This window comes from Triturus cristatus, chromosome 2_1 (assembly GCF_964204655.1).
Source record: "Triturus cristatus chromosome 2_1, aTriCri1.1, whole genome shotgun sequence".
Taxonomy (NCBI): Eukaryota; Metazoa; Chordata; class Amphibia; order Caudata; family Salamandridae; genus Triturus; species Triturus cristatus.
This window is the reverse complement of record NC_140581.1, coordinates 876,098,855-876,117,333: the sequence shown is the minus strand read 5'-3', so window position 1 is coordinate 876,117,333 and position 18,479 is coordinate 876,098,855. Positions and strand designations below refer to the sequence as shown.

Below are 18,479 nucleotides of genomic sequence, written 5' to 3'. Positions count from 1 at the left end.
GCAATTAGTGCTACTGCGGGGCGCACCAAGAAGCACACAAAAGACTTATAGATACGGAATCACTGATGACAGAGCTAGAACCAGCCGCATTGACAGTTGATGACAAAAGAGCATCTCTCCAGGAGGCTCGTATTAGACATGCAGAGACTCTGGAAACACTTAGACTCATGGATTACTGAGCGTATACACAACTGAGACACACGGACGCCAGAGAACATTACTAGCATGAATACTAAGGGATAACCCAGAAACGCCTTTGGTCACCTGTATCCGTTCACCACAGAAGGGACTGATACATACTCAAATAGAGATTAATGAAGCATTTTGTAATCACCTCAGTACTCTGTATACGCCACCAACGCATATAGACGATGGCCTAATAGATGCCTTCTTCGATGGCTTACAGTTCCCCAAGATCACGGAGGGTATGCGGAAGAGCCTTTTAGATCCCATCACCCAACACAAAATAAGAGCAGCGATCAAAGGCCTTAATCACAATAAAACCCCGGGCCCAGATGGCCTGCCCGTTGAATTTTATGCGACATACTCGAAGGTTCTAACGCCTAAACTAGAGGAGTTATATAAGGCGGCTTGGGAAACCGGTAAACTACCGCAATCCACGATGCAAGCTATGGTGGTGTCACTTCCCAAGCCAGGAAGAGACAACACTGAGATGTCCAACTACAGACCGCTGTCGTTACTGGCTACCGAATACAAAATATTTAGTAAGGCCCTAGCCAACCGCCTGGTCCCTGCTCTCCCCACTATTATACACAGTGATCAATGTGGGTTTCTACTTACACGTAGTACTTCACTCAATACTAGGAGGCTCCATCATATAATGAGGGCCATTCCCAGTGAATACGACAGGGCGGTATGTCTGGCGTTGGATCTACGTCAGGCGTTTGACTCCATAGCGTGGGAAAACATATTTGCAGCCCTGTTGCGGTTTGGTCTCCTTCAAGATTTTCTGAGGTGGATACGTCTACTCTATGCTGAACCTACTGCATGGGCACGCACTGGGAGGTATATTTCCCAGGAATATGCGGTACACAGAGGTACTAAGCAGGGGCGCCCACATTCCCCTCCCCTGTTTGTGCTTGCATTAGAACTGCTGGCCATAGCTTTGCGGCAGTCGTCTGGAGCTCTGGGAATTCCCATACAGGATGAGACCCACCATGCCTCAATATACGCAGATGACATCCTCATATATTTGCGTGACTTGGAAAGTGAGGCAAGCCCACTCTTTGTCATCTTCTCCGCCTTCGAAGCTAAATCGGGGCTGGCGATTAACGCAGGAAAGTCTCATGCCTTTTATTTCCAAGGGGGTCTTCGTCCAGACATAAATCAATTCGGTACCTACCAGATACCTGTGGCACCAGATACATTTAAGTATTTAGGCATTAACGTGTACAGGACTTCTTTAGAGCAACTAGAAGGTCATTTAATGAAGGCCATTGCTTCACTGCACCCTAGCATTTCCTTCTGGACTTCCCTGCCGCTATCTGTGATGGGGAGGATAGCCATCTCCAAGATGGTGATGCTACCTCGGCTATTGTACTTCTTTGTCAATCTGCCCCTGATGGTGCCCCAGGCCCCATTTCGCACTCTAGACACACTCTTGTTGGAACTCATATGGGGCGGAGGCAGGCGCAGAGTAAGTCTCAAGAAACTGCAGTTGGCATCGAGTCGAGGAGGGCTGGGAGTCCCTCATTTCCGAGCATATTATTATGCATCCCAATTACAATGGCTGTCTTTCTGGACGGCAGGCAGGAACTTACAAGAAATAAACTATAATGCACAAGATCTTGAAAGGGGTACACTACACAGTATGCTGCTCCCAAAGGCGAAACCACCCTCAGACGGCCCACCGCTGTTAAAAACGGCACTGCAATGTTGGAAAAAGGCCCTACAGTACACATCGACCACGATCTCCTACGTGTCTAATATCCCACTACTAGGGCTGCCAGTCATGGGTGGTAAGATTACAATGGCTAGGTTACAGGATTGGATAGATGCGGGAGTAGCAGAGGCGGGTTCATTTTTCGGAAATGGTGTACTCCTAGATCATGATACATTTGTGAGGAACACTGGGGCTCCTGACCGCCTTTACTTGCTACATGCAACGATAGCGCATTACATCAAGACGACATGGAAACCCCAGCGTAGCGAGCCACCAAAACATGATCTGGTACATCTACTTTATTACACGGGGAGGGGTGGACACTTAGTTAAGTGGCTATACACCGGCATCCGAACACAGGCCTCCATCTGCCTTGCGGACCTCCATGGGAAATGGGCAGAAAATACAGGCATGGTAATCACAGATAAAGCATGGGAAAGCATTTTGGAACACCCCAAGCGGGTCTCCCGGAAATGCCAAACTCAAGTTTATACAGTATATGGTTCTCCATAGAGCGTACCTAACCCCCAAGCGGATACACTGTATGTTCCCAGAGGCCCAGAACTACTGCCCGAGATGTAGAGAGGAGGAGGCTGGATTTGGCCATATGTTATGGGCTTGCCCACACCTTAGGGAATATTGGGGATACATTCGTAATCTGCTGGGAGAAATTACATATCTCACAATGACAGACAACATTTTGGAGGGCCTCTTGGGCCTACGCAAGCGCACCAAAGCCCAGAAGGTTCACCTGCGTTTCCTAGATCTAGCGCTTATATTGGCGATTAGAGCAATTACAATGAGGTGGAAATCCCCAAGGAGCCCCCCGCTGTAATTATGGAAAGAGGAGGTACTCAGATGGGACAGCGCGGCACTTAGACGAGAGGAGGCGAGGGGGTGGAGAAAACGTCCCATCTCCATGGAATGGGACATCATGTTAGAGGACCTCACACAATTGGATGTTCCACTTACATCTCTTGAGCCACTCTCCTGATTCAATTTGCCATTTATCACCTCGCCAGCGACAATTAGGGTAGACTATGAGGAAAGGCCCATAGTACACCAGAGGTATAGGTTGGACTGCATGATCTCTCAAGGATATGAGACGGAATAGGTGGCGGCACACGGACAGACCAGGAAGAGGGGGAGGGAGAGGGAGGGGGTAGTTAACTCAGTTTAGGGAATAAAAGTACAAATACATGCCAAGGCACTTTAGAGACATTAATAATTCACATGAATGATTCCACGTTGTTACATTCATTGCATTATAATTTCTATGCTGTGTAAATGATGTATACGAGGATGGATGTATAGTTACTTACGGAAAAAGATGAGGTCTATGCTACACCTAAATGAAAATGCCATGAATATTTGGTATAATGTAATGTACCCTGAATAATGGCTAAATAAAGTTTGCTGTAAAAAAAATGTACTGCAGCAGTGCTAGGAAGTGCAGGTGCTCGCCCTTTCACATTAAAGAAGTGCAGGAACTGAGTACCGGACAGTGCCTGCCCATTTAAAGTACTGAGTATATCCTATGTAAAATTCTCTAGTACATGAACAGTTCGCCCATCTGGATACAGCAGTACCCCCATCGTGCATCTGTGAATAGCGTGTGTAGCTCCGCCTCCCATTTTTGTCTGGAACTTTGATAATATATCGGCGCCTCCCTTTGGATTGACTTGTATGGGCAGAACACTCATTTCTGAAAAAGGGGGTTCCCAGGACAGGTTCCAGTGCGCGAAATGTTGGTGGCAGGGAAGGAAAGTCCCTGTTTTTACTTTGTCATCTTCCCCCGAACCTGTTATACAGAAAACATATCTAGGTTTGTGTGCCGTACTTGGTTTAGGATGGCCTCGGGAGGTATGAACGCCTCTGGAAAAAGATCTCCCATGCAGTTGAGGTGCAGCCTATACACAGGTGTTTGGCGGCTGCCGGCTCGCAATTTGGGGGCAGACTTGAATTAAAAGCTAAGGGCTTACTTGGGGCGTACATTGTCATCAACCCTGCATGCAATATACGCTTGTGTCAGACCCGTACCCTGCAACCTGCCCTATCTGTTTCAGTCAATGGGCATTTGTTTGCAGCTCATCTGAGGATGTTAAGCCACTGTGGTGCCTTACTGTCTGCTTCGACCCCACCATCCCCCTATTCCTCCCCCCCCCCCCCCGCAACAGCTGGAACAGTGGTTGAAACATACACAAATGTGCATAATGTCCCAGGGCCCTTAAATTGTACAACTCTAAATTAGGATATTACAAACAGCCCCGTTTGTAGGGGAGGGAAATTATCTCCCAAGTCAGACGAGGCTGCTTCACTGCCCACGTAAGGTGTGACAGATTTGAGCGCAGCCTCCAAAGAAGGCTGCGTTCGAGTTATTGGTATATTATTAAACAGGCATTATTAATCAAGCGGTATTCCCGGAAATAGCCTGGACTACTGTGATGTCTTGTAAACTTTGGTGAAACTCCAAGTGCAAAGCTGGGTTTGAGAAGCTCATAACTGGAAGACGAAAATACGGTTCAGCTTCGGCCGCCTTGAAAACACTGCATTGGCTGCCAAAAGCAGAATCCTTTTAAAAAAACCTTTGACTCATTCAGCTTTCTCTCAGACAGGTCCTTTGAGTATTTCCGAGAAGCTTCTGCTCTGTGCTCCTAGGAGGGCGCTGAGATCGGGAGAAGCCCCACCCCTGGCCTCTTTTTATTTCAAACTGACAGGGGAGGGTGCTGGAGCCTTCTCGGCTCCGGTGCCAAAGCCCATGGAACTGGCTTCTGGTCACCTTTAGGGCCAAAATGAATCATTGGAAGTTCTGGAAATTGCTGAAAATGTATCTGTTTCAACAGACATAATTCTCTTTTCCATCTTTGCTTAATTTGGACCAATAAATTGCTTAGGTTAACCCCTTCAGTGCGTTTGACGAACTGTTCATGTCAAGTGCACTACCTCTGTAGAGGGTTGAGTTTAATGTCAACCATACGAAAGTAGAAAATCCTTATGGTGCTCTCACCAGAAGGACTTTCTGTTTTTTCCTCACTTTTTTTTTTTAGTAACATTGGTAACAACAAAGAAGAAAAATATAGAGAAAAAGGGAAATATAACAAACACCGACTTAGTGTTACATCGAGAAAATAAAACGCAGCCGGTCTCTGTGCATTGACAGTAGGGATGAGTAGATTCTCTGTGAGGGCGCCCCAAAAAGGGTCTAAGAAAGGCACAAATAAGCCATTCGGCACATCGATACATAACAAGCCAGGCCACCTTTCAGTGCTCCATGAAGCCGATGGGGAGCCAACCGATCAGTGGCCACATAAGTTGAATAATTACAGTCCATGTCGGGCTCATTGTCTAAATCTGAGGTACTTTGCTCTGAGGAGCAAGAAATGCAAGGATAGTGGCTCTTCTTTACCAGCTCAGGGACTTGTTGTGCCATTCGCCATTCCCTAACCTGCATTGTTTTATGTAAGTAACTGCCACCACACACCTTCGAATGGGGACATTCTGTTGGATAGTAGTGCGGTCAGTCGTTACATTTTTACAGATATGCCAACTCTTCATCGACCCAAGCCCATCAGCGGAGTGGTCACTTGTTTCGAACAGTGAGCCAGAGTTAATTCTCATGCTAGGAGAAATTGGGTGAGGAGACGTCAGATTGCTGAAGGCATTTGATATATCCTATCCTAGCCCAACAGAAGCACCACAGGGTCAAGGAGAAGGGGAATAACTGTGGTTTCTTTATAGAAATTTAACAGGGCCACCCAAAATGCCTGGACCTGGGGGCAAAACCATCACATGTGAGGCATAGTATGTCTTGTCTGGCAGCCATTTCAACATGTATAAGACGTTCAAGAATAACCCGGATCCTGACTAAGGTCAAACACCATCTTGTTAATACCGTAAGGCGAGTTCTTTTAATATTTCATGCAGCTGGAGGCTGTCGCATGGCTTCCCATGTGTCTGCCCTCAGATCCAGGCCCTCTTCCTCCTCTTACCTTGGTATACAGGTGTGGCACAATGGGTCAGGACCAGCATATAGTTAGTACTAAAAGTGGGAGACGCTTTTTAGGGTGGAAGCCTCATTTAATACTGTTTTCAATGCAGTTCATTTTCTGCCTCCTGGATAGAATCCCCTCACCCGTTCCTGACCAGAAGACATTACATCTATCACCGCTCTGGGGAGGGTGGCTAACTACATATTCATCAATGGTAACAAAGTCAGCATTATTGACGGGTTTGTGGCTCCTACGAAGGTTACAAACCATGTTGTAGAAGAGAAGGGTCCTGGTTATCTGGAGGAAAATTACGGTTGTGAGTCAGTGGGATCAGTGCACCCGGAAAGGTTGCAACATGCCCAGTGCGAATCAGGCACTTCCATGTTCCAACAGTACCCAAATGGTATATGGGAATGTTGACCTACATGGTTGGTGACGTGAGTATATGTTGTAGTGGGATAGGGCAAATAAAGGATCTTCTATAATTATCCAGGATTTGATCCAGCATCTATTCTTTTCTTGGGCAAATTGGGGCCGTTTTTATATAACGAGAAACTTACGGGAGACCTTGATCACCCTTTGCTCATGGTTTATACCCTAGTGGATCAGCCCTCCCAGATGAAAGAGAATGGATCTTCAGTAGAGTCCCTTGTAGAACCTCTGGGGGACGTGTCTGCGCTACATATAGTATGGCAAGGAGAAATTTCATTTTGATGCTGTTAATCCTGCTGATCCAGGACAATTATAGTGAGCCCCAGCGATAAAGATCTTTTAAGAGTATTCAATAATGGGGGGTGGTTGAAGCCATACAAGTCATTCAATTGTGCAGGTAGCCATATACACATATAAGATAGGAGACCTTCTGTACATGTTAAACTGCTCTAGTCAAGGTGTTGCTGTGTGCTCTGAGTCGGGTCTGCAACCCCCACACCAGCAGATTTCAAATAGTTGATATGAAAACTTGACACAGTTGAAAATACTTGCGGTTTCTCTTTAAGGCCTGGGAAGGTTTCAGCTGGGTTTGTTAAGGAGCAAAATATATTGTGGGCGGAAGGTACCAACTTGTAAACAATGCAGTTGACTGGGACACTGTTTACTGTTCGATTGGTTGTATTTTTCTGAACTGAAGACTCCGTGGCCAGTACGAAAGGTAGAGGGAACACCCGAGGCCCAAAGGTAGTGCCATCAGTGCGATTGGTGAATGATCTAGGAGCATACAGACCGCGATCGCTGCTGCAAACACTTTATCATAAGCCAGCCTATTAGCAAAGAAGAAGACTACTGCAAAATGTGTTTTATGGACTCTTGAATAATAGTTGTACTCTCTTTTGGGCCTGTATGATAGTCGGCAGGCTTCAACAACTTCCAGCGATTCAATACCATCTGATACTGCATTAGGTGTTACAAATGTAGCCTGCATTAAGACGGATCTGTCTAGACTCTTGACCCAAAACAGTGCAGAGGTCTCCTCCTATGAGCAATAGCTCCTGGGAGAATAGTTGTACACAGGGAAGAATGATAGGTAGAATACATTTTTAGCATCATTTGGGCCATGCGTTGAAAATACTGTAAGTTCTTGATCTAAAACGCTACCACGAATAACAATCATCCTACCCTATTCTCACACAAAAGGGTATCAAGTTGAAACAGTAAATCTCTTACCGGCAATATGGGCACACCCTTAGTCTTTACAGGGGAATGCTATTGATGAGGAAACCAAAGCAATTTGATGCATGGTTTGTCCCAACTAATGAGATGGGTCTCTTCTAGTAATACCATATCACACCACTTACTAAGTAGCCGCTTTAGTGTTGCTTGCCACATAATTGGGAAATTCAGAAACTGGCAGCTCAGAGTTATTAGCTTAATGTCAACCACTGAAAAGCTAGGAAAGGTAGTCACAGTGGGTATTCCTGATTACTTTGGACATTATGGGCACCATGATTATTATTCCCCACCCGCCCCAATAGTCCTAACACATAAAAGAGCTGTGTACCCAGGCCTTGGCCATTTCCTACCAATCTGCCATTGCCTTTCCTACCACACGCACCGCCCTTCCCCATCAAGTACTTTGTCTGTAGGAACAAGTAAACAGCACAAAAGAGTAAATATGAACCATAGCAAAATAGTAAGTAATTAAAAACCTGGATATCAGGTTAAGTGGGGTGAACATTCACACTCCCAGAATTAAGGGACAGAATCTGGGGCATACCAAACTAGGGCCTTGGCTAGGGACTTCACACAACACCCCAGAGAAGGGGAGCTCTTGTAGCAAACTTAAACAACAAGGAGTGGAGAGGAGTGAATTCAGAAGAAATCAGAAAGGACAATTCAGAAAAATGTGAGACTCAGAGAGGGTTGATGGAACTCGCCTTTGAGTCCAGGTAGTGGGGAGCAAAGTTCAAGCCATAAAGAAACAGTAATTATCCAATGATGTTAGATGTGCTTCTCTGTCTCTGTTGCAACGTTGTATACAGGCCTTTCTTTGTGCCTTAGAAGTCAAGGGTTTTGTTTAGGAATGTAGGTCAGGTGGTGTTTTAGCACACCTTCATGGACGCCAGTGTCCGCTGAGGAATCCAAGATTCCCGATATCTCACGGGGCCTCTTAAGAGTGGCGAACTGTGTGATCTTGCCACTGCTGGCAAAGGATGGTTTGAACAGATACCCTCATCTGTAAATAATTACTTTCTGGCAGAGGGCAGAGGATACATCAACAAAAGGCATGCACTAGCGGCCGGCCGGATGGTTGTAGGCCCATACCTGTAACTTTTACGAACTGCAATAAACGGTTTCAAAAAAAAAAAAAAAAAAAAAAAAAAAACAAAAGGCATGCATTTCACATGAGTGGCGACGGACGGATCCCGAAACATGGATATCGAGTCACCTCTAAATTTAAGTGAATCTGTTTTTCAAGAAGCCTTCATAATGCTCTCTTTCAGCTTGCAGAAGTAGATTCTGGTTGGCCCATCAGGAGGTAGCTTTTGACAGATTTGATCCACATCAATACATTATGTGTGTTCGATCAATGATAATGTCCACTGAATTATCACCTGAGAGAAGTTCTGCATTACAAAGCTCTGGGTTGATAACTCTGATCCTAAAGTTTTTTCCCGGACCTATTTCCGTAGTACTCCACTTACTCCAGGATCTGAGCTTGTTCGGCCTCTAAAGCGAGGGCATCTTGCTCGTGTGCTTGGTCTGCCATGAAGTTTTTGATTTTATTAAGTCTCGTCTATGCACATTGCAGAATCTAGTCTGGTTTGAATATAGACTTCTCTAAATCCTGGTGAAGGGTGGCATTTCAGATCTGAACTCCTTAATAAGGAGCCCGATAACATTTTTGTTGGCCGGGACTTGGGCCTCTGGCAAATCTAATATTAGGTCCAGCAATTCAAAATTAGGGGTGGTTCATTGCTGTCTACTTTGTCCTTCTTCTACTTTGACATCAATTCCTTGATGAACAGTGTCATGGGTACCTTCTGTTTGTCGGGGACCATGGTGTTAGGGTACATGTGGAGGGCCACTGAAGCCTGATTCTTGCCACAGTTTCGCATTCCCAACTACAATTTTCGTGGAGCTGGCTCACTACTGAACCAGCACCTGTTTGCTCCGCAATTGCTCAGAAGCTAAATAGCCCTCTCAATGTCAAGTGCAACAGATTAGTGCTCTGACTGGGTGTCCAGGTGTGGGGATCCAAAATATTCCTACTATCCAGCATTTCCACCCTTCTCCTGGTTAAAACGGTGCCCCACTTGTGTGACTGGTTCGATTACCTGAGACAAGAACGGAGCAAACCAAGGACTATTTGAAGACCATATTGACTTTGTATGGTCACAACCGTTCCTGTTATGAGCAATAGGTCCAGTCACATAAGTGGATCACCATTTTTATTGGGAGAAGTGTGTGATTGCTGGGCGGCAGAAACTGTGTTCCTCTGCACAGATTCTGAAACAGTCCCTCAGAATAGTGAGTAAAATTTGTGGTTAGTAAATGTTTGACTTTTTAAAGCTATTTTCGGTAGGAAAGCGTCATGGGATCCATGCAAGTCACACCACCCTGTGTGTCTTGTTTTCAGAAACGTACAAGTTAAGTAGTTTTCCTTGGGTGATGGCTGAGCCCAGACCCAAATACCACTGCTATTAATTTACATGGCGAAAACTTGAGGTCTCCATGGTGCACTTTGTGTCCGAATGTGTTGCAGGTGGTAGGACCAGCTATACAAGTGGGGCACTGTTTTTATTGGGAGGAGTGTGAAAATAAATTCAGGGTGAAAGGAATTTTGTGGATCTCTGCAGATTCCAGAACTTTCTCAAACAGAAATGTTAAGAAAATACATGACTAGCCAAAGTTTGAGGAATACATGGCAAGCTGAGTAAAAATACATAGTGGGATTCATGCAAGTACCACCACCATGTACTACCTCTGATGTCTAATTTTCAGAAATATCTAATTTTGGTAGGTTTGCCTGAGTGTCAGTGGAGCACCGCATAAAAAACGCTGCTACCCACATCGCAAAAACGGATCAATTTGCAAGGCGAATATTGTGATGTGTCCACATTGCGTTTTGGGGCCTTTTCTGTCATGGGTGATACACCCAGACACACAAGTTGTTTACCATTTTTATGGGAAGAAGTGTGAGAATACAGAATAGTAGAACATGTGTCATTATCATTAACATTTGTCCATTTTTGGCTTCAAAAAGTAAATCAATGTGCAAGAAACTACACATTTTGCAAAATTCAAAAGGCCCTGTCAATTATATGATAGTATGGGTAACCCCAAATTCAGAGTTGTACAATGCATAGGTTTCTTTCATACCCATTTTTCATTCTTCAGATTATACTATAGGTATTGTTTCATGCTTGGTATACAATGAAATATCATTACAAGCTGCAGCTCAGTTGTTTTCTCTGGTTATGGTGTGATTTTAGACAACTAACAAACATTATTCGTTATGACCAGAATGAACAGTACATTACTATTGTACCATCGGACAAAAAATTACTGATGAAAGCATTGTCAACTATTTATATTTTTCCTACTTATTTTCATTATATTTTATTTAAATGAATGGTTTTTACAGGAAAACCATGAGTAATTGACCCCTTGCTGAAACTGGAACTTTGTCTACTTTTCAGAAATGTATAGCTTTCTGGGCTCACCAATGGGTTTCACACCGTTTCCCACCACAAACCGAAAGTAGGTATGATATACAAAAAACAAAACAATTGACTACTTAGAAAAATGTATAACAGTGGCTAAGAAATGCATTTTCTTTCACTTGTCTGCTTGTTCCTGAAAGCTTGCAAGATGGTGATCTTAGCATAGTAAACCTTTTGTTGAGGCCATTTTTAGAAAACAAATACGCTTTCTTGCACATAACGTTTTCACCATTTCAAAAAATTATAAATGTGGCTATATTTTTTGCATGTTTGCTCAGTTCTCTCAAGATGAGTCCACAACCCTAAATATCTTTAGAATCTCTTAAATTTTTGAAAAAAAGAAGCAAATTTGGCCAGTATACCTTTTGTGGAAAAAAGTTATGAAGGAGTAAGCACAAACTGCCACAAGCGTAAAATAATGGCAAAGCAGCAGTGGGGGTAAGGGAAAGGGAAGCCTTAGAAGCTGAGGGATTAATGTCACAGTTCAACATTCTCTCCAAATGTTTAAGCTACTTCACATTTGTAGTTGATATTGGAGTTGTTCAAAGAATAACTATTCTTAATGTTTAATTTTGGGGTATAGAGCTCACTTTTGGAAAACATACTTGGGTTTTCTTATATTTTTGATGCTATATACAGTTTTAACAAGATAGAGGCACATTTTTCATACATATATATTTAGCTAGTATTTCTTTTGTGATCGCCACCATCTCCTTCCCTATTTGCTTGCCTAATGCTTTCCTCTCTACACAAAACAAAACAAATGAATGTAAACAGTGATAGATATGTACTCTTTCTTTAGTTGTCTTATGTCCAATACGTTGAATCCCCATTCCTTGGCAGCTTTTTCTTGCTTATCCTCTTCTTCAAAAAACTCAATCTAGAAATAAATCAAAACAAGAGACATATCATTTTTTATGAATATGGAAACAAGTTTCATTTGCATTGTACTTCATTATGGATATGAAAAGAAGTTTACTCTCCAGACTCTTTTGACCCAGTCCGATGTTCTCTGTCTATCCAAAAAAGATGTGCGCTTTGACTGTGGGTTATATGTTCCAATGTTTGAGGTATGTCTACACTCAACTTTAGCTGTTGCAATATAGACTTAAAGTGGGCTTTGTGTCCACCCCTTGCTTCTCCTTTTCTTCTCCTAATTTGATGGCTTTCTTGTGTATTCTTGTGCTTGTCCAACCCAAGGAGCATTTTAGTCTCACTATGTTTTGACTGCATGATGGCATCCTTTTACAGCTGACATCAGACCTTGCTCTATAAGCATGAGAGACTATTTTCACTCCCTCTCTGTTGCTTTTCGCCTGCTTCTTCCGAGCCCTTTCTCTGTACATTAAAAAAGCATGACCACCAATGGCCGCTTGCTCTCTCAGCCCACACGTCCTCTGAGTTCCACTGCATATACAATGGTGGGCAGTCATCTTGAAATTATATTTTAACTATGTGGCTACCAGTGCGTGAACATGTGTGTGCATGTCCTGTGGCCCTCATGGAATGTTTTTTTTAAACTTAAACTAAAAGAAAAGCTCATCCAAGATGGATGCTATGCATGAACAAACATGTGGGAGATTTCTAGTAATCATTACATGATGGCCACCACACATGCACCTGTAATCTTTTTTTACTTAAAGTAAAATCATTAAAGGATGGTTGAGGCACATGTGTGCACACACAAGAATGCCCTCTCATACTAGTGATTTAGTTTTACAAACACTAAAGATGGCTGCTGTTTGTGTGAGCATGTGCGGCAGCCAATTTTTCATAGCTCCTGCTAATTATGTAATTTCAATGTGGACCCCAAGATTCCCACAATTAATTCAAAATATTATCTACAGCACTCGGCAATTTACCTAAAAGGTGGAAATCTTCACACATTCAAATGCACCCCTTTTCAAAAATGGTGCACCCTCCTGTCAGAATTAACCTGTTTCCAGCACTAGTGGACAGTAAAGCATTTTAGGAAAAAATTAATGCTGAGGTGCATCAGTGTACTTAGATTACAGTTTAGATAAGAAGTTCCAAATAGAAAAGGTTTAACAATACAAAATACTATTAGAAATCAACATGGGTACCATTAAAGTAACTTCTAACACCTTTCAAAAAAGTTAATTATTCTCCCCATGCTTTTTCTAGACAGTCAGCAAATGCTGACTCATTCTCCTTGCTGGAAACAATTACTGCATTTGTAAGGTATATCAAAGAAAAAAGTACCAGACCTATATACATCTCAAATTAATAAAAAAAAAAGACCTGGGAATACCTTACAAAATAATATTGAATTTTATGACACACTCAGTGGTGGAGAAAATTGTAGTCTACATGCAAACCAAATTGATATACAATTATGATTTACTAATATGTCCAGATTTCTTTAACTGCACAGATCAGCTTTGAGGAAAACTATAATAATTTACATCTAGGTTAAGTATGCAGGGAGTGGACGTGTTCCTACAGCATCCATCTATATTAAAGATATCATTAATAGCTCTCCAATTTAGTGTTTTCCACAAGAGAGAAGTTAGCTCTCATTACCTCCCAGAGTAACATGTAACTCAGATTATTGCAAAGTTTTAAGAGTTATTTTATGCCCTGCTTTGTAATTTTTTTTTTTGATAAACACATTTTTATTGTTTTCACACACAATAACAGCCACTCATCACGGTACATTGAAAGAGCACAGATATATTCATCGGCTAGACTGTCCCAATATGCGGATCTGGCAAAACACAAAAGTAGTACAAGTAGACATTTCCTGTAGAACTAAACCAATCTCCCCAGCCACTTCCCCCACACCCTACGGTATTTCTTGGGGCAATCATGTGCCTCATATAGTGCTTTCTCTTGTGTGGCGCACCAGTCAACCCCGCTTCGCCAACGTCCAACGGTCGGGGTGTCCGAGCGTTTCCAAGAAGTGGCTATGTCCCTTTTAGCCACGACCATTGCGGTAGTGAGAAACAACTTTTCATTCCTGGACCCATCCAACCCATCCGTAAAACCCAGGAGTGCATGTCGAGGATCGTGGGGAACCTCCCATCCCAACACCTCCGAGAGTTACTCTTCAATGTTGCCCCAGAACCGTGCCAGTCAGGGACAAGCCCATACCATGTGGAAGAAGTCGGCAGGTTCCTGGGCGCATCTGGTGCAAGTGGGGTCGGGCTAAAACCAGCCCGGTGAAGGTGTGATGGGGTCAGGTAGGCTGCATGCAAATAATAAAGTTGGACCATGCGGAGTCTGGCGGAAGCGGTGACAGTCCTGGGGGCCATAACGGCGTTGCGCCAGTCCTCCTCGTCCAGAGCTTCCACCCACTGCTCCCACTGGTGTCAGATACGGCCTAGTGTGCTCGGGGTGTTATTAATTAGTGTGCGGTAGATGCGGGAGATTCCCCCCTCCGTAGGTCCCCAAGCATGATCTGTGCCTCAGGAATCCGCGTGCCTTTGGGGAGGTGCACATGGAGGGCGTGACGCAGCTGTAAGTATTTGTAGAATTGGGACTGGTGCAAGGAATATCAGGTTCGGAGGTCCGCGAAGGAGCGCATGTGACTGCTCGCTTACACATCACCCAACTGCGAGATCCCAATAAGATCCCAGGAACGAAAGCCCTGCAGTCCACTCACTTCCTTGAGCCAGGAGCCCTGCCAGAGGGGGGTACACTGGGTCATCTTACGTGTCCACTGAGTGTGCCTCAGTGCAGCCCGCCAGGCCACCAGCACAGAGCGCATCACCTCTGGTAGTCGGGATGGAATGGGGTCCCCATATAGCATAGGTTGGATGCCAGTCAGATCCAGTGTGTTCAGCTCAAGCCCGTAGGCTGGGTCGGACCAACTTCCATTAAACCAATTGTGTATGGAGAGTAAGTGCGTGGGCAGGTAATAAAGATATAAATGAGTCATCCCCAGGCCCCCATCGAATGATGGAATCCTACAGACGTTCAGGGCCAGGCGAGCCCTTCCCTTTCCCATAGGAACTTAGAGGCCATACTGTCCAGTTCTCAGAACCAGGTCCTCATAAGCAGAAGGGGGTGTTTTGGAGGACATAGAGGAACCCGGGGAGAATCATCATTTTAAAGAGGGCGACTCTCCCCATAGGGTTCAGAGGTAACGTCTGCCATTTTTGGAGATCTGATTTAGTTTTCTTCACCAGAGGAGTAACATTGAGGGCCCAGCCCAATTCGGGGAGCAGAGTCACCCACATCCCCAAGTATTTAAACGATTGGCGCTGGAGTGGTATGTTGGACTGCCAGTCGCAGCATTCTCTGGATAGGTGGAGAGGGACCAGGACCGACTTGTCGGGATTCAGTCGGAGTTCGGAAGCCCGCTTGAAGGATTGAAGAATCCGAAGGCAGTGAGGACCGGACAGGGCGGGATCTGCCAGGTAGATAAGGACATCGTCCGCACAGAGGGCAATCTTGTCGGCCTCTGCATTGGGCCACTCCCATCCCTGCACACGCTTCTCGGACCTCCAAAGGTTCCACCACCAAGGCAAAAAGTAATGGGGAGAGGGGGCACCCCTGTCTTGTTCCCCAACAAACGGGGAAGGGCTCTGACAAGACCCCATTGACTAGGACCCGAGCTCTCCGGTAGGCGTATAGGACACGGACCATGCCTCGAAAATGTGGACTGAAGCCCATCGTGGTAAGAACGGCATCCAGAAACCCCCACTCCACCGAGTCAAAGGCTTTTTCGAAGTCCACCAGGAGGACCGCCAAGTATGGGGTGTGCAGGTGTCAGTGGGCCAGGGCCTGGTGTAGCCATCGGAGACAATGCCGGGTGCCACGGGAGGGCATAAACCCGCACTTATCCGGGTGAAGCAATACGGCCAGGTGCGGTTGGAGCCGCTGGGCAAGGATTGTGGCAAAAAGTTTTAGTTCCGTGTTGATAAGGGAGATGGGGCGGCAGTCCGCACACCGCGAGGAGGGTGGTTGGGATTTAGGAAGAACCATGATGGTGGCCATGTCTGTCTCAGGTGGAAAGGAACCCTTGTCAACCGCCTCCGCAAACAACCTAGCAAGGTATGGTAGAAGGGTCTCGCGGTACAGAGCGTAGTATTCTTGCGGGAGGCCATCTGGGCCTGGCGTTTTGCCAGAGGAGGTAAGGGTTATTGCCTCACCGATCTCTTCAAACGTGATAGGGCGGTCCAGGTCTGCCTGGACGGCGGGATCTAGGTGTGGAAGGCGAGTGTTCCCGGTCTCTAGCAAGCCTGTGAGCGAGATAGCCGGGGGTTGAGCCGTGTATAGTTGGCGGTAGTAGGAGGCGAAAGCATGAGCCATCGTCGGCGGGGAACGGCACACCGAGCCATTCGTCTCGACTATTTCACGGATAATGCGATTCACCCTGGGATAGGTGGCCAATCTGTGAAGGAGGGAGCCGTTCTTTTTGCCCCATCCGTATACTCTGGCAACTGACGATCGCGCGCCGAGTTTGGCTCCCTCCATGGATAGTTGACCAATCTCGGCGCGGAGGCGAGCTAGAAGTCTCTCCCTGGATGCGTCCGCATTCACAGACAAGATCTGTTCGAGTTGCAGCGCTTGCGCCTCTCGTGAGGAAATCTGGTGCAGACGCTCCTGCCGCTGGCGCTGGAGCTGACCCTTAGCGACACCTCGGATCGTGACCTTGCTCGCCCCCCACAGGGTACCTGGGGAAGACACTGACCCATTGTTGGCCAAAAAATATTGCTTGAGTTCCTGTCCCACTACCTTCCGGAAATCCTTATCTTGAAGGAACCAAGCGTTCAGTCTCCACGTTTGACGCATTGAGGGAGGAGGGGGCCCTGTGCTAAGTAGGACTGGGGAGTGGTCAGAAATGCCCCTGGGGAGAATACGGACGTCTTGGATTGCGGCGCAGTCTATCGAGGGGACAAATATTGCAGCAATGCGCGCGTGTGTGTGGTGGGATGCAGAGGTATGAGTGAACTGTTTGATCTGTGGGTGCCAGACACGCCATGCGTCGCAGGGACCCAGTGACTCGGACCAATTCGTTAAGTGCTTCGCCTGCGCGGTTCTGTTGTGGGATGGGGGGTCTGACGTATCCAAGCTTGGGGACAAAACCGCATTGAAGTCCCCGCCAATGAAAGTGGGGCCTAGGGGAAGTGAGGACACGAGTTCGGTGGATTTTGCCAGGGTCGCTGCAAACATCGAAGGAGTCGCGTATGTTTGGGGGTTACCATTCAATGAACCGCAAAGAGCCATTGACGTGCCCCGTGGATCGTGAATGACCTTTAAAGTCACAAAGGGGAGGGAACGCTTCAACAGGATCACCACCCCACGGGAGCCCCTAGCGAACCCAGAGTGCCATACTCGATCATACCCATAACGTGCTAGAAAGGGACAGTGATTAACCAGCAAGAACCTCCACCCCGAGGTGTTGTGCATATCGCAACACAGCCATACTTTTGAAGCGGTTCAGGAGGCCGTTGACGTTCCAGGGCAGTATGTGGAGGGAAGCCTTTGGAACGGGTGTATCAGTCATGGCGGTAGGTGGTCACAATGGCAGAAGGGAGCCTTACCGGGAGTCATGGTCGTGAGAGGGATCGCTAGCGCGCCTGCCCAGGTGCCGAGAAGAGGCCAGATGTGTCCCACAAGGGAACGGAACCGAATGTCATGTGAGTGTTGGAGCGACAAAACAACAAAAAACAAGAACAAACCTTGGGAAAGAACAATCCCAACCCCCTCCCCCACCCTATACTTCGAGAACAGAAGCATCTGTCGACCCCCCATTGAAATCAGAAAACAAAACTAAAACGCTTGGGTTGAGATGCGTGGAAGGACCCCTCCATATGAGCGGATGTACATTGTCTCGGCAGAAAGACGAAGAATCAGAGCAAACAGTCTGCCAAAGCCCCAGGCCCTCCGGTGTCAGAAGCCCTTTCTTTCTTGCGCAGGAACAGAGATGCCTTTTCCCAACACCACCTCCAAGAACCACCAACGCAGCACTATGAAAGATGCGTTAATGCCTTCTCCGGAGGGGGTAGGGGGATTGGATAAAATAACAAAAGAGAAGAGAAGAGACTGCCACTGGTTGACTGCTTCCTGTTGGGTCTTCTTTCCGTTAAACAGGCTTCTGGTTAGATCATTCAGGAGGCTGAATAAACATTAGACTTATTAGTTCTATTTAATCTCCTTCCTCTTAATAACCTTTAGTCTTATATTATAGCCCCTTCTACATACCAGCTTGTAAACCCAGTGTTGCTTCTCTTCTATTGGACCGCTATTTTTTCTGCTCCGTATCTCTCTTCTAATAGTTCCTAATGTTAACACAAAAGTTAGTGGTCTTCTCTTATACCTCACAACAATCTATTTAACTCCCTAAAACTACGTCATACCTATCTTTTACTCTCAGGAATGTATCAATTTCTAATATTCTTTTTCTTTTTCACAGGAACAGTTCGTAGATAGATGAACTTGGGTAGTACTACAACA

At 45.7% G+C, this 18,479-nt stretch overlaps 1 protein-coding gene across 2 annotated transcripts in view; it reads right to left on the bottom strand.

Annotated features, from left to right (window-relative positions):
* Positions 1–18,479, bottom strand: part of GDA (guanine deaminase) — a 700,191-nt gene that overhangs the window by 328,571 nt on the left and 353,141 nt on the right. For both annotated transcript variants that reach the window (XM_085633026.1, XM_085633025.1), the window contains exon 3: positions 11,846–11,934. In XM_085633026.1, the coding sequence (XP_085489152.1) occupies positions 11,846–11,934 (89 nt within the window). The remainder of the gene's footprint in view (positions 1–11,845; positions 11,935–18,479) is intronic.